At 44.2% G+C, this 16,365-nt stretch overlaps 1 protein-coding gene across 1 annotated transcript in view; it reads right to left on the bottom strand.

The window, feature by feature from the left end:
• LOC141099719 (uncharacterized) overlaps positions 1-16,365 on the bottom strand; it is a 772,310-nt gene that overhangs the window by 626,973 nt on the left and 128,972 nt on the right. The window contains exon 5 of the mRNA XM_073587712.1: positions 2,340-2,393. Within this exon, the coding sequence (XP_073443813.1) occupies positions 2,340-2,393 (54 nt within the window). The remainder of the gene's footprint in view (positions 1-2,339; positions 2,394-16,365) is intronic.

Raw genomic sequence — 16,365 nt, 5'->3', positions numbered from 1 at the left:
GGACCGGTGGATCTGCAGCAGCGGATATCTCTACAAGCTTGTCTTTTGGCTCAAATTGGTGAGCATAATTTGATCATAATAATAATTTTATCCTGGATAAGACCTTATTGCGCTATTATTCTCCAGCAGCATACCGTATATACTCGTGTATAAGCCGACCCGTGTATAAGCCAACCCCCCTAATTTTGCCACAAAAAACTGGGAAAACTTATTGACTCATACTGTATATAAGCCGAGGGTGGTACTGCACAAGGGTTAATGGTGGTCCAAAAAGATGCTCCATAGATAAAATCCCCCCATACAATGCTGCACAAGGGTTAACGGTGGCCCAAGAAGATGCTCCAAAGATAAATACCCCCCATATATTGCTGCACAAGGGTTAATGTTGGCCCAAGATGCTCCATATATAAATAACCTGCATATGCTGCTGCCGCTGCTGCACAAGGGTTAATGGTGGCCAAGAAGATGTTCCATACATAAATACCCCCCATAATATGCTGCACAAGGGTTAATGGTGGTCAAGAAGATGCTCCATACATAAATACCCCCCATATATTGCTGCACAAGGGTTAATGGTGGCCCAAGATGCTCCATATATATATATATATATATATATATATATATATATATACCCCATAATATGCTGCACAAGGATTAATGGTGGCCAAGAAGATGCTCCATACATAAATACCTCCCATATATTGCTGCACAAGGGTTAATGTTGGCCCAAGATGCTCCATATATAAATAACCTGCATATGCTGCTGCCGCTGCTGCTATAAAAAAAAACAACACATACTGGCCTCTCTGTCGCTGGGGGCCAGTTGCCGGTGTCGCCGCTGGCTCTGGCTATATTTACCAATCACCTCTCCATCACTGTCTCCCGGGTCCTCTGCAGTAACGTTCAGCAGAGGGCGCGCACTGACTACGTCATCGCACCCTCTGACCTGAATGTCACAGCCAGAGGACCTGGAGACAGTGATGGAGAGGGGATCGGTAAATATTGCTCTGCTCCCCGTCCTCCCCGTCATACTCACCCCCTCCTGGCACACGGTCTCTTCAGCCCCTGCTTCCTCCATAGTCTCGGTGCCCCAGCTGTTCCTGCATTCAGCAGTCACGTGGTACCGCTCATTAAATATGCGCATATTCATGACTTTAATGAGCGGTACCGCGCGACCGCAGAAAGCAGGAACAGCTGGGGCGCCGAGACCATGGGGGAAGCAAGGGGTGCAGAGACGTGCCAGGGGGGTGAGTATGGTCTCTGCCACCAGCGCCCCCCTCCCCCACCGACCCCCCGGTATATGACTCGCATATAAGCCAAGAGGGGGACTTTCAGCCCCAAAAAATGGGCTGAAAATCTCGGCTTATATGCGAGTATATACAGTATATTGAAAATGGCGCTAAATTAAGATATCCGCTATTTATATGGAGAGGGACATGTGATTTCAGCAGTCAATGACGCAAGCCATTGTGTCAGGATATTGTGGGTGTTTCCTGCTCCCTGATTGGTTAGATGCAATGTGCACACATAAAGTTAGGAAGAAAAAAAAACGACTGTTTACAAGAAAGCCGCGCCTCTGAGCTCTGCAAACCCCCTCCCCTCATCAAACACATGCCAAATGCTAATGATACACCACCATTACCGTTATTAAAGTGCTGAAAATACTTTTGTGGCAACGCAAATATTTTCCTGCTCTTTTTACCAAATGTTACCATTTTTTACTATTTTGTAAAATTTTGCTTGTATTTTCAATCACGAATCCGAATGTGCCATATTCGTGCCGAATTTATGTTTGGCTATCGTTTTCTGAACAAATTTGCTCATCACTAGTTATCAGTCATTGCAATCCTGCCTCTGATGATAAGGAAAGTGCTATGAACTCTCGCTGAGAGGACAAGAAAAGTGAGTCTAAAATAGCCACAGTATCCAGTATGAAAATTGCAAGATTTTAGTTTTGTTTTTTAATAAATATTGTGATAAGGAAAAAGAATGTGAACACAAAAACTTGATTTAAACAATAGATAATTTACTGATATCCCATTCCACTTAAGAAAAGACAACTACATTAGATGAGAAATTGTTCATAGTAGTTGGCAAATACACATTGTCATGAATAGTTATATACACTAAGTTGATCTTGAATATTGTCTTTAACATTAAAGATAATTAGAATTTACTTATTAATCTATGCTGCCTCTATGAAGAAATAATGCACTATTATTTAATTTTTAAAAATAAAATTAAAGAAAAAATGTATTGACAACATGTCTTTATGTAGCACTATGTGTCCAAAATTGAAAAACAATAACTTAAAGCCTATAATATTGTTTTTACAGTACCTGTGATCCTGATAGTCCTGGGTTGCCAGGTTGTCCAATGATTCCTTTCGCACCCTAAATTTAAAAAAAATGCAATCTTTATAGAATTATTGACTCTTCATGTGTGATATAATGATTCATGATGCCATCATTGAGTTCTTCATATAGAAAAAAAAATCAAGATCTGTCTTCTTATTGGCTGGTTATTGAAAATAGGGGGAAACCCACTTTTTTACATTTAATTATTTATAATAGTAATAAATAACTAAAAATGTTTTGGCTCCCCCTTATTTTTCATAACCTGCTAAGGAAAAGCAGACAGCTGAGGGCTGAAGCACCAAACTGTCTGCTTTCCCTTGGCTGGATATCAAAAATGTCCATCCCTCCCTCATCAATCAATCAATCAATCAATCAATCAATCCTCCTTCCCTTCATCCCTCAGTCATCCCTCCCTTATTCATCCATCCCTCCCTCATCCATTTTAAACAAATTACTTTAACAGAGAAATAAAAAAGTAAACAAAAATAATGAATTAGTACCAGGAGGGAGAGGGGCGAACACAGTTTTTTTGCTTAAATTTTGGGAAGCAACAAATTGAAATAAATGTTAATTAGTATGTTAACTATGGCTGGGTGCAGCTGGTATAATTGTCTAGTCAGCCAAAGGTCTGGAGAAGTCCTGTGTGATCTGTGGACAGGTGGATGCGCCTGTGTTGACACCACCTGCAGTGCTAATGGCATGCACTGACATGACACTTGATGCAGGGCAGGCCAGCACCTCCAAGGCATACAGGGGAAGTTCTGACCATGTGTCCAATTTGGACACCCAATAGTTTAATGGGGCAGACTCATCTGTTAGTACGTGGATCTGTGTGGACATGTATTCTTCCACTATGTTGAGGAAATGCTGCCTCCTGCTGATACTGGGAGTATCAGATGGTGGTGCCAGATGTTGCAGTGTGCTCATAAAGTTTTGCCAAGTTGCAGCCATGCTAACCCTGTCTTTCGAAGTGGTGGCAGTGCCATAACTGTGTTGATGACTTAATCCTACGCCCTGCCATGCTGTTCCACTGAGTCACTGCTGTCAGGTGGGAAAGCTATTAACAGTTTCCTGTAGTTCTTGTATTGATACATTTTTCTATCCCACTCCAGTGACAGAAGCAATGATGGTACAATGTCCTTGTACCAGAGATCCAGTAGGGTGGCTCCCTGTAATTTGTATTTGTGACAATACAGTCAACGTGGATGTCTTTGCGCAGGCACTATAGCACATATTGCCTCATGTGTGCCAGGATGCCCAGAGGCAAATGTCAAGTTGTCCTTGGTGGGAAGTGTGTCATCTGGGTCCTCACTCTCCCTTCAGCCATGGTCCAGTGATTCCCATGAGCTGAACTGAGAGCCACTCCGCTGTGAACATGGCTGTTCCTCCTCATCCTCCAAAACTGTCTCCTGGCTAGACCCTTAGAAGAATGAGGCGATGGGTGACAAAAGGCCATTTTCACCATCTGTATGCTTCACTACGCAGACATCCTGACAAGTTCTACCAATATTGTCGGATAAGCCTGGCCACATTTTATATTCTTCCCAAGACTGTGCGCCCTGGGATCATGTACAAGGACACTGTTATGCACAAGTCTATTTTGGCAGAGGAGCGGCTTCTACTGACTTTATGTTATGTTGCAAACCTTTATGTTGTGTCTGTTTTTGATATTGGTATTTTGTAAAACACTAATTTCACTTCCTTTTTTTTCCTTTTCTGTTTTCCTCTAGCTCTTCATCCACTGGGCTGTCCTATGTGGCCCTACACCTTGAGTTCATTGTGTGATGACTTGTGTGATGGTTGGTGATGAGGCTTTTCAGCTAACCAGGAACCTCATGAGGCCCTATCCACGGCGAACCCTGGACCAACGGCGCAGAATATTTAATTTCCGCCTATTCCATGCACGCCGCCTTGTCCAATGTGCCTTTGGCATTCTCAGTGCCAAATGGAGGGCCCTGCAGTCTGCAATTCAACTAAGTGAAGAAAATGTAAATCAGGTTATAAAAGCATGTGTGGTACTTCACAACTTTACCAGAATACATGACTGTCTTGCAAATGATGCTTCTGATGTGGAAGTTGCAAATAATGTCTGGCCTACTCCACATGGACATCAACCACGTCGTCCACCATCTTGACTTAAAGTGCGGGATGTCTTCACTAATTATTTTGTTTCCCCGGAGAGATATACTCCTTGGCAAGAGAATGCAGTGTCTATGTTATGATTTTTTATTGTGTGTGTGTGATCAAGAAAATGATGTTCATTTGCCCATTTTTTTGGCTAAAACATATGTATCTAATATATAAAGCTCAATGTGTGTGTGTATGTTTGTATGTCCGGGATTGGCATCCGCACCGTTGCAGCCACAAAATTTTGCACAGTCACACGTCTGGACCCCGAGAGTGTCATAGGCTATGTTGTGAGGCGAAATTTTAACCCCGTGCGTTAATAATAATCTTTATTTTTATATAGTGCTAACATATTCTGCATCGCTTTACAGTTTTGCACACATTATCATCACTGTCCCCGATGGGGCTCACAATCTAAATTCCCTATCAGTATGTTTTTGGAATGTGGGAGGAAACCAGAGTACCCAAAGGAAACCCACGCAAGCACAGGGAGAACATACAAACTCCTTGCAGATGTTGTCCTTGGTGAGATTCGAGCCCAGGACTCCAGTGCTGCAAGGCTGCAGCTCTAACCACTGAGCCACCGTGCTGCTCGTTCCATTTCACCAAAAATTTTTGCCCCTAGGTACATAATGGGGAAAAAGTGTATGTATGTATGTGTGTATGTCTGGGATTGGCATTTGCACCGTCGTAGCTACAGCCATAAAATTTTGCACAGTCACACATATGGACCCCGAGAGCGTCATAGGCTATGTTGTCAGGCAAAATTTTAACCCTGCGCGTTCCAATTCACCAAACAATTTTTCCCCTATCTACATAATGGAGAAAAAGTGAAAGGATAAGTGTTGGAGGCAAATTGACAGCTGCCAGATGTGAACAATGGGGACTTAAAGAATGAGAGAGATGGCGCCAAAGAGTATATACTGAACAGTTGCTAAGGTGGGGCCCTGACATGGGATACTCACCACACATGGGGATATGAACAGACACACAAAATGCGCCACACACTACCACGTGCTTCAACACATCTACCACCCTCAGCACACATTTCACCACACATACACCAACCTCGCCACATAAAAGTCGAAACACAAAAGTCGCCACTCAAAACTCACCACACTGTCCCAGAGCTGTTTAAAAGATGAAAAATGAGCTGTAATTGGTTGCTATCAGTAACAGTGCAGACAGTTGTGGTAACTGAGGCCTATTGTCATGATCCAGGTTGGATCTGACAGATTAAATGCACAAAGTAACCTTTTTTTTTTTCCTTTGGCTGTGTGCCAAAGGTGGTTTTGCCCCCAGTGGCCATTAGGATCATTGCACTCTGATTACCTTAGTTTGTGCACGTGATTATGTAACAGGTGTGATTGCTCTATAAAAGAGTATCAGGTGTGTTAATCACTGTTGGTGATAGTTCCTCATTTGCAAGCAAGCCTGGGTAAAGAATGGAGCTGAAGGAGAGTCACGGGCAGCCCTGTCAGAGTGCTTGAGTAGCAGCTATGGTGTCTGCAAGGAGGGCTAGCATGGATTGGTGGAGTGTCAGCTATGGTGTCTGCAAGGAGGGCTGGCATTGCTTGGTGGAGTGGCAGCTATGGTGTAGAGCTGCACTCAGGATGCTGGACTCGGTGGCTGAAAGCTGGACTCAAAATGTTGGACTCTTTGGCAGAAAAGCTGGACTCATTTGCTGGACTCTGTTTCTGGACAGCTGCACGCAGGTGGTGGACTCTGTTTGCTACAAGGCTGCACTATGGTGCAGAGAAGAGTCCAGGACAACTCAGTCAGAGTCCTGGAGTGGCAGCTATGTGTGTCAGCGAGGAGTTCGTGTAAAGCATGGTGGAGTGGCAGCTATTGGTGCCATTGAAGATTTCTTGCAAAACTTGGTGGAGTGGCAGCTATGGTGTAGAGCTGCACTCAGTTGCTGGACTCTTTTGCTGGAAGCTGCACTCAGATGCTGGACTCTGTCGCTGGGCAGCTGCACTCAGGTGCTGGACTCCGTTGCTGGACAGTGCACCCAGATGTTGGACATGGTGGAGGAAAAGATGCACGCAGGTGGTGGGCTCTGTTGCTGGGAGCGTAAGCAACAGAGCAAAGCTAAGTGGTGTTACTTACCCTGTTTGTCACTTTTCCTTATGTGTGTTTAGTGCAGTGGTGGGATTAATTTCCGCACCGACCAATTCCCTAGTGAGGGTTTAGGTGCAGGGTGAGTCAGGGTTTTTAGGTTCCTGATCGGCGCCCGGTGCGGAACCGGCCTAGGGAACGTTAGGAGTGTAGAGACACTGACTCAGGGGAGTGCAGGAGGTCTCCACGTCCCCGTTCCCTATCGCAGGGCCACCATTGTTATTGTTACCCAAGTTTTCCCTATTCCCTTGTCTTATTGTATTAGTTACCGGCCTGCGGGCCGCGTCACATAGGACAATTACACGTGCCGCGTCCTGTTGTATTAGTTACCGGCCTGCTGGCCGTGTCACTCAGGACGGGGCACGTGACACCTATTATTCTTATCATTTCTATGGTGTTATCATCCTTCTGTAAAGCTGGAAATAACACAATTTATTACCATGCCAACACAGACCACACTCTGACACAGACTGCAGGGGGGGCCCAGTATCACACAGGATAGGATTAGATACACGGCTCAGCAGTCAGTATCACACAGGATAGAATTAGATACACAGCTCAGCAGTCAGTATCACACAGGAGAGGATTAGACACATGGCTCAGCAGTCAGTATCACACAGGATAGGATTAGATACACAGCTCAGCAGTCAGTATCACACAGGATAGGATTAGATACACAGCTCAGCAGTCAGTATCACACAGGATAGGAATAGATACACGGCTCAGCAGACAGTATCACACAGGATAGGAATAGATACACAGCTCAGCACACAGTATCACACAGAATAGTATTAGATACACAGGAAAGCAGACAGTATCACACAGAATAGAATTAAATACACGGCTCAGCAGTCAGTATCACACAGGATAGGATTAGATACACGGCTCAGCAGTCAGTATCACACAGGATAGGATTAGATACACGGCTCAGTTGTCAGTATCACACAGGATAGGATTAGATACACGGCTGAGCAGTCAGTAGCACACATGATAGGATTAGGTACACGGCTCAGCAGTCAGTATCACACAGGATAGGGTTAGATACACTGCTCAGCAGTCAGTATCACACAGGATAGGATTAGATACACGGCTGAGCAGTCAGTAACACACGATAGGATTAGATACACAGCTCAGCAGAAAGTATCACACAGGAGAGGATTAGGTACAGAGCTCAGCAGACATTATCACACAGGACAGGGTTAGATACACAGCTCAGAAACAGGATGTGCCAAAGGAGAGGACATTTTCATTCCAAGAATTCCACTCATTCCATCTGATTTGTTTTTTGATTTTAAACGCCTCCAGTTTCCAGTTCAACTGCTATTAGCAATGTCCATTAACAATGCTCAGGGACAGTCCTTGAAAGTAGTAGGGATCGATTTAAGTAGTAGGGATCAATTTACAATCTCCATGCTTTTCTCCTGGTCTACTTTACGTGATCTGTTCAAGAGTTGGAACTGCCAAAAATCTGTTCATCTTTGCACCGAAAGGAAAAACCAAACATGTTGTTTATCAAAAGGCTCTTGAATGAGTTGAAAATAAAGTACTATCAATACTTGGGTAATCGTTTCGTTAATTTGTGCTGCAAATCGGTAGTGTTGAATATATGATGTGAAATGTTTTTATTATAATCATTATAATTTGTTACAACTAACCACAGTTGGTTACTATGCCCAGGCAACGCAGGGCTCTTCAGCTAGTAGAAAAATAAATTACAAACATCATCTCTATAGTTGAAAAAAATAAAACACACACATTGAATTTCCGCAGTTTACTGGCATAATTTATTTTACAAAACATACCATATTACCGTCATATGGCATTTATGACCTGTATTGGCGGCCCTCAAACAAGTTTGACATAAGAAAATAGTAATAATACAAACTCAAAAATAAAAATTCTAAAAAACAACCCGCCCAAAAAAATCACAAATTAATATATGTAGATGGAGGAGATGGAGGACCAGCAGCCTGAGTGCTTTTGCTACTTTGTTGTCCTAATTGACCATGAGACTAAGTGGTGGCTGAGGCTGCATGATGGAGCATGGAAGGTACTTGGGGTGGAACATGCTGGTACTGTGCACTTTGGTAATGAGGGACATAATCAAGGGTATTGGCAGGATACAACCTAGAATGTAGTGGCCACTCTCCTCCACTGGGTATGGTCAAGTGGCCTTACTGGTGATGTCCTGCAGGAGGATAAAAATGGGCATGTTGTGGCCTGTGTTGGATAACGCCTTGAGGTATTTGGGGTGATGGACTATGTGTGGGAGGGGGGTCACTTTCAGATCTTGTGTTATCCGCTGGTGGCACAGGCATTTGTAGACGGTTTTCTCGTGAAAGTTGCCATCTTTCTAGGTAAGACAAGATCTGAGTTGGGTTATTGGGTGAGGTGCAGGCATTGATTACTATTTGGAGAGCTTCTCTGGCCCGCAGCCTGACTTCTTGGGGGATAGTGCGACTGTGGCATGCTAATTCACAAGTGTAAAATGGCAAACATGCAGGATAGCAAGAAGAACATCATGTAGGATCCTGTTAGGTTCATTTGTGGATTGATGTAAAACCATGCTTTTCGTTTGGATATTTAGGATAGTACTTACTCATTTCATGCTGCACCTCAGGTGTACTTTCTGCATGGTTTGGAAACATTTGCAGGCAGATACGCTTCCATGAGGCATCTTTGTGAGCAGACGGTCGGCATAATGTGCATCACGTACATCCCAAAGTTCTGGGGTCTCCTGTACCAGAACAATCAGTAGCTTCTTGCTGTACTCCGTGGCGGCGTGATAGTGGCTTGTTCCAGAACTTCCCAGGCTAATTAGCATGCCAAAGCTTCCTGAATAATGGCTGAGGCAATTTCCTGTCACCTGGCCAATGCTTGCATATTTCTCGCAAGTCACACGCATGGTCCATGTGTAATCCGTTTTTTGCTCGCACCCATAGTCTTGCATTGGTGATTCTCAGCCGAGATACGCTGACAGTCGTAGAATGCTGCGATTTCTCTTGCACGTATAAAACGTGCGAGAAAAAATGGCTGATGGGAGCTGCCCCATAGGTTAACATTGGGATGAGTGCTATGCGATTTTTTTATCGCCTAGCACTCGTCCGTATTATACTGTAGTGTGACTCCGGCCTAAAAATAACTTCCACAATTTGATGTGCTTAAATAAAATGTTCCTGTGCTGAGATTTGTAATGGCTGTGTATGACCATGCTGGAACATGGTCTGATCATACCACAGCTCCTGAGCCGGGGAGGAAGCAAAGGAGATGATACAGAGTATACAGCATGGGATCACAGCTGATTCTTTCTTTGAGGTAAAACATTGCTTTACTTCTTAGTGACAGAGCCAAGTTTGACCTTAATTACCAGGCCAAATTTTTTAAATCTGACCAGTGTCACTTTGTTGTAATAATTCTGGAATGCCATAATGGATCCCAGTGATTCTGAGAGTTTTTTGTGACATATTGTACTTCATGATAATAGTAAAGTTTGTTTGATACGTCTAGCATTTATTTGACAAAATATCGGAAATTTGGCCAAAATTTTTTTAAAATATTGCAATTTTCAAACTTTTAATTTTTATGCCCTTAAACCTGAGAGTTATGTTACACGTTACAGAATTTAGCTAATAAATAACATTTTCCACATGTCTACTTTACAGCTGCATCATTTTTGAAACGTAATTTTTTTCTTTTGTTAGGAAGTTAGACGGTGTGAGGAGCTGGCCTTGTTCTAAGACTATTGGACCTATGGATGTTGTAAGAATCTGTTCTGTTTGTGACTATCCGCCATTTTCTTGTAGTGTTCTGGCTGCTGATCTTTTTCCCCTGGTGCTGGGTTTGGTTGGGGCAGGTGATTGTATCACCCTTTATTAGGCTATGTGCATACGTAGTTTTGGTGGTGCGGATTTTGGAAAAACCGCAGGTCAAAAATTCCTGCGGTTTAGGCTGTGGTTTAGCCCTGCGGTTTCACACCTCTACAAAGGAGGAGATGTGAAACCGCAGCGGATTCGGCACAAACAATTGACATGCTGCAGATTGTAACCCGCAGCAAATCCGCACGGAAAAATCTGCAGCATATGCACAGGGTTTTTGGTTTTACCATTGGAAACAATGGTACTGTACAACACAGCAGAAACTGCTGCGGACCCGCAGGGCCAGAAATGCTGCGGATCCGCAGCAGAATCCGCACCGTGCACACATAGCCTAAACCTGCACCTGACTCCCATTCCTTGCTGGACATCAGTGTTAATCCGCTTGAAGTCAGGCTTTGTTTCTGCAGCCTACTCTTTGTTGTCTATTAGGAGGTGACCCGTTTTTGTACCCAGTCCTTAGATCTTTCAGGGACCCCCTTCCCCCTATCTATAGGTCTTCGCTTGAAACTCATCTAGGATCATCGGTGGGTCTATTCACAAGGAATGGGTCACCCACTCCATCATAGGGTATCAGCCTATTCGCAGTGCAGGGTCAGTTTCCCCCCCCTCTTACCCTAGTCCTGTGCTGCAGTACCATAACAGTTTGTCCAGCCCGAGAAAGTATAAAAAAACAATAAAAAAAAACCCTCCTGGATTTCTGCAATATGAACAGTGTTCAAGATCTCGCTCAACGCCTGCAACAGTTAACGTTGGAAGTTTCCAGCTTACTACAGCACGTGAGTAATTGCCCAGGGGTCCTGTCAGGAACACCGCACTGCACTTGCTCACTGAGCCAGTGCGTGTGTCCTGAGTACAAAAACAGTGCTCAAAGATACCTGTGGAGCAGGGCAGCAGCGGAGACGATGCGTGCTTCAGACTGCTGGGGGCATGACCTAAGCTCCACAGAGCTAGGAGCTGCAGGGAAACTCCTAGAAAGGTAACTACAGGACAATGTTACCAAGGGGCATAGACAGAAACCAGATCAAGCCAGGTCAAAGCACGAGATAGCAATACAGTACCAAAGGGTTAGACAGAATGGATAGTCAGGACGTAGCAATAGATCAGAAAACCAGAACGGGCAATAGACGGTACAATAAGGACAAACTGTAACGGAGCACCGATAGCCAAGTCAGGAGGTCAGAACCAGAAAAGACAATAGTACCAAAACGAGAGACGGAGTACAGAGTGAGGAAACAGACCGGGTCATACACAGGAAGCAAACAAGCAACGCAGAATACATGCACACCAGGGGTCAGACACACCAGAACAACAGTATAGCTGACAGAGAACCCAGGTAAAGAGTGAGTATAAATACCCCTCCCAGATCCAGAAAGAGGCCACGAACACTTAACCCTGAGAGTGCAGGGCAAGAACCCTGTTCAAACCATGACGGGTCCGCCCTGAAGAGCCTAAGGTGAGTTTGCCTGAATGTTTTTTCTGGTAAACGGCAGGAATTTTTTTCATTCAAAAATGCATGTTTACTTTATTTTCAGCTTAGACCAGGTCTTCAGGGGCTGAAAAAAAGCGGGTGGGGATTATTATGTCCTTATTGCGAGGGGAGCCGCAAGTTTGGGCATTTTCATTGCATCCAGATGACCCTTGTTTGGTGTGAGGAGAAACTTTTTTTCTGCTATGGGGTTAATATATGATGATCCAGATCGGGTCGCTACAGCCGAGGCAAAACTCAGACGACTGAAGCAGGGTTCTGGTGACGCTGAGGGATATTGTACCCAGTTCAGACGATGGTCTGCAGAAATCAGCACTCAAAAGTCAGTTTTTAGCAGGTTTGAATGACAGAGTTAAGGACTTACTCATTGCATACCCTACACTTGCTACACTTGAGGCTGCAATGCAGTTAGCCATCAGGGTGGATAGAAGATTGAGAGACAGACAGAATGAGGAGAAGTATATCGTAAATAGGGAAAAAAACGCGGACGGCACTGCTGTTACCGTATAATTTCCTGTGGCATGCGGCATGCAGAAGACCAAATGCTGGAAATCCCGGGTGCCGGACTTGGAAATAGCCAATCCTAGGAATCCACACAGAAAAGAAGGTCTCACTCTTCGGGATGAAGAAATATATAGAAGGTTTATTGACACATAAAAAACATGTCAAGCCGAAAATAACATGTTAACAGGAACCTGATCTAAATAACAATCAGTACAGTAAAACTCATATTTCTACAAAAAAGTGGCCATATCTATCCTATCATTAAATCCGGAAGGACCTGTTGCTTGTGCACTCATTATCCACCTAGACTCTCGTTGTAATAGAATTTTATTCAAATCCCCTCCCTGCGGCAGTAGCACTACTTTCTCAATGCCTGCAAAAGTGAGGATATTAGGATCATTTCCATGTACCTCCCTGACATGACTGATTAAACGTGGTACCCCTTTGCCCGTGTGAATAGATTTAAAATGTTCCCGAAAATGGACATACAAAGGGCGTATGGTTTTACTTGTATAAAAAACCGACACGTGCAAAAGATCACATAAACCACATGATCAGTCTTACATGTGATTAAATCAGAAACCGTGTGTTTAATTGCCCCTATCTGCAAAGTACGATCAGTGCAGTGGAACTTACAATATGCACAGTGCCCGCATTTAAAATTCCCTTTGGAGGTCCCTTCACTCAGCAATGTATCACGTTTAGTGACTATCCGATTTCTACAAAATCATACAAAAAGCACCAATTTTCGCCACATTCGGCTGTATTTGAGGGCAAAGGGGTACCACGTTTAATCAGTCATGTCTGGGAGGTACATGGAAATGATCCTAATATCCTCACTTTTGCAGGCATTGAGAAAGTAGTGTTAACGCCGCAGGGAGGGGATTTGAATAAAATTCTATTAAGACGAGAGTCTAGGTGGATAATGAGTAGTGTTGAGCGATACCATCCGATATTGAGAAATTGGATTGGATCGGCCGATATCCAAAAAGTATCGGGTATCGCCAATTCCGATCCCGGAAGTCCCATTCAAGTCAATCGGACCGAAATATCGGAATTAAAAAAAAACCTTTCTTTCCTTGTAGGTTAATTCTACATGAAGAAAAACAACTAAGAATAATGTAGAATGTATTAGGGGAGGTGGAGGAGATATTAAAGGCATAGAGGTTTAGCCCAATCAAATGGAACAGCAGGAATTATTTTTTTTTTTTTAAAGACGTTCGGAGTTACTAAGATATTAACTATGTTAACCTTTTTTATATTTTGTCAGATATGTATGTTTCACTACTTCCATGCTCTTCACCTTCTTTTTTACTTCTCCAACACTTTCTCCTTCATGATCCTCAGCAGCAGCATCTTTTTCATCAACTTCTTCTTCACCTTATTTATCTTCTTCTTCACCTTCTTCCTATTATTCTTTTTTTGTACATTATTCATATTCTTCTTATTCAACGATTATTCTTCATATTCTACGTCTTCAACTTCTTCCTATTCTTCTTCTTCATCATATTCTTATTTGTGACAGGCATTCCTGTAGTTGTTATCTATAAAAGTTTGAAGATTACACCTTCCGTTCTGCCTGTCACAAAAGATTTACAACAGGATTTGTCCGCGTTCAGTTTGGCCTGCAGCAGCAGGCATTTTCCAGGGGCACCACGAGGTGGAACGGACTCACCCCCATACATGGCTTAGTCTTCTTCTGCTTATAATTTAGATAATATCTTTTGCTCTGATTTTTAGTCTTATGCTTAATGTTCTTCTGCTTTTGGTTCTTCTGCTTTTTGTTCTTCTGCTTCTTGGTCTTCTGTCTCTTGTTGTTCTGCATCTTGGTGGTTGTCTTCATGTTCTTTGTCCTCTTGGTCATCTTCTTCAGGGTCATCTTTTTGGTCTTCTTCGGTGTGGTCTTCAGGGTCGTCGTCTTCAGGGTCATCATCGTCAGGGAGATCCAGAGTGAGAACCAAAAACCATTTCCACACGCTTGAACTTGGAAAAGTAGCAGAAGGTACAAGAAGGCAGAAGAACTGCTGAGAACCAGCTGACGGTACTGGAACCCGGATGGTTAGCAGAAGGAACAAGAGCAAATGGAACTAGCGAAGACCAGCTGACGGTGCTGGAACCCAGAGTGGCAGCTGAAGGAACAAGAGCCAATGGCACAACCGTGGACCAGCTGACGGTGCTGGAACATGGTTACTAAGCAGGAGGTACCTGTGCTACAAAGCACTACCAAGGACCAGCAGACGTTGCTGGAACTCGGATACAGAGAAGGAGGCACTAGGCCAAAGGCACTGCCGAGAACCGGCTGACGGTGCTGGAACCCGGATGGGTAGCAGAAGCTGCAAGAGCAAATGGAACTAGCGGGGACCAGCTGACGGTGCTGGAACCTGGAGGGGCAGCAGAAAGAACAAGAGCCAATGGCACAACCGTGGACCAGTTGAAGGTGCTGGAACACGGTTACTAAGCAGGAGGTACCTGTGCTACAAAGCACTACCAAGGACCAGCAGACATTGCTGGAACTTGGATACTGAGAAGGAGGCACCTCGGCCAAAGGTACTGCCGAGAACCAGCTGATGGTGCTGAGGTGCCAGAAAGTGGCACCTGAGTCTTGTCATCATCTGATGCATACTGAGGTCTGCTGACCATAGGCACTGGCCCACCCGCCTCTTCAGATTCAGAGGGACAAAGAAGTTGTGCATCACTGCATACTCCCTCTTCTTCACATTCTTGAATGCTGCTTGGCTGGCCCCCTCTTTCCAAGCCAACAGATTCAGAGAGCAGAAGTAGAGACTGTGATGGCTCCTGTACAGGGCTCTCTGACTGCCTGGGCAATTTGGCAGGTGGTGAAGAGACAGATGGTTGCTCTTCAGTGCTCTGGCCCTAAGAGGACGTGGAAATCATTGAAGTCACTGCGTTAGCTGCCATCCATCCGACAACGGCTTCAATTTGTTCCTCCCGCAGCAGTGGGGTACGGCGAGGTCCTACAAAGCTGCGCATAAAGGACTGTTGCCTGGTAAAACTGGGGGATGCAGACTCACTGGTGCCCGCAGCAGGCACAGAATCTCCACATCCTCTCCCTGCAGAATCCCCACATCCTCTCCCTGCTGAATCTCCACGCCCACGCCCACGTGCCTTACTCCCTGCCTTCTTCATCTTGGTAGACTGATAAAGATAGGCAGAAAAGTACAAAGGGGGGCTTAGTGTGTTTATTCCTGAACAGCTGCTAACTGGTATAAGAAACAATAATTTTATAAAGTGTGTGGACTACACTTTAATATGAGCTAATGTGGCCTACACAACTGTCAAATGGAGTGTTTGGTGAACTTTATTTTATTTGTTTTTTTCAAAAAAACAAAAAGGATGTGACCAACGATTTGAAAGCGATAGTATCACAAACTTTTTGGAGCTATTACAATGCAGGAAGGTAACCTACAATGCAAAAGATGAGGCTCCAAAAAATAGGGTAATACTAATCTGGCTGCGGCTGAAGGGCACAAGCCAGAAAAAAGGCTCCTCTATCTACTCCTATATAGTGTTTGCAACCAAACAATGTAGATGGATACGGATGGATGCACACTAATAAGAGAATGAAAAATGAGCTGCAATAAAAGAAAAATATGTATGAGGCAGTGATGCACGCTGAGCGGCCTACAACCAGACATATCTGCAGGACACACTACAGCGTGAGCTGCACTCACACACAGAGACCTCTCAGACAGCCATGAACAGTGCAGATAACTGGGCACTAGCACTGAAAGGCTGCAAAAAGGCTCCGCTGTCTACTCCTATAGTGTTTGCAACCAACGTATATGGATACGGATGGTTGCACACTAATAGGAGAATGAAAAATGAGCTGCAATAAAAGAAAAATATGTATGAGGCAGTGACGCACGCTGAGCGGCCT

The sequence above is a fragment of the Dendrobates tinctorius genome, unplaced genomic scaffold (genome assembly GCF_039654945.1).
Source record: "Dendrobates tinctorius isolate UK_male_01 unplaced genomic scaffold, ASM3965494v1 ptg000102l, whole genome shotgun sequence".
Lineage (NCBI taxonomy): Eukaryota > Metazoa > Chordata > Amphibia > Anura > Dendrobatidae > Dendrobates > Dendrobates tinctorius.
This window is presented reverse-complemented; position numbering and strand designations above follow the sequence as displayed.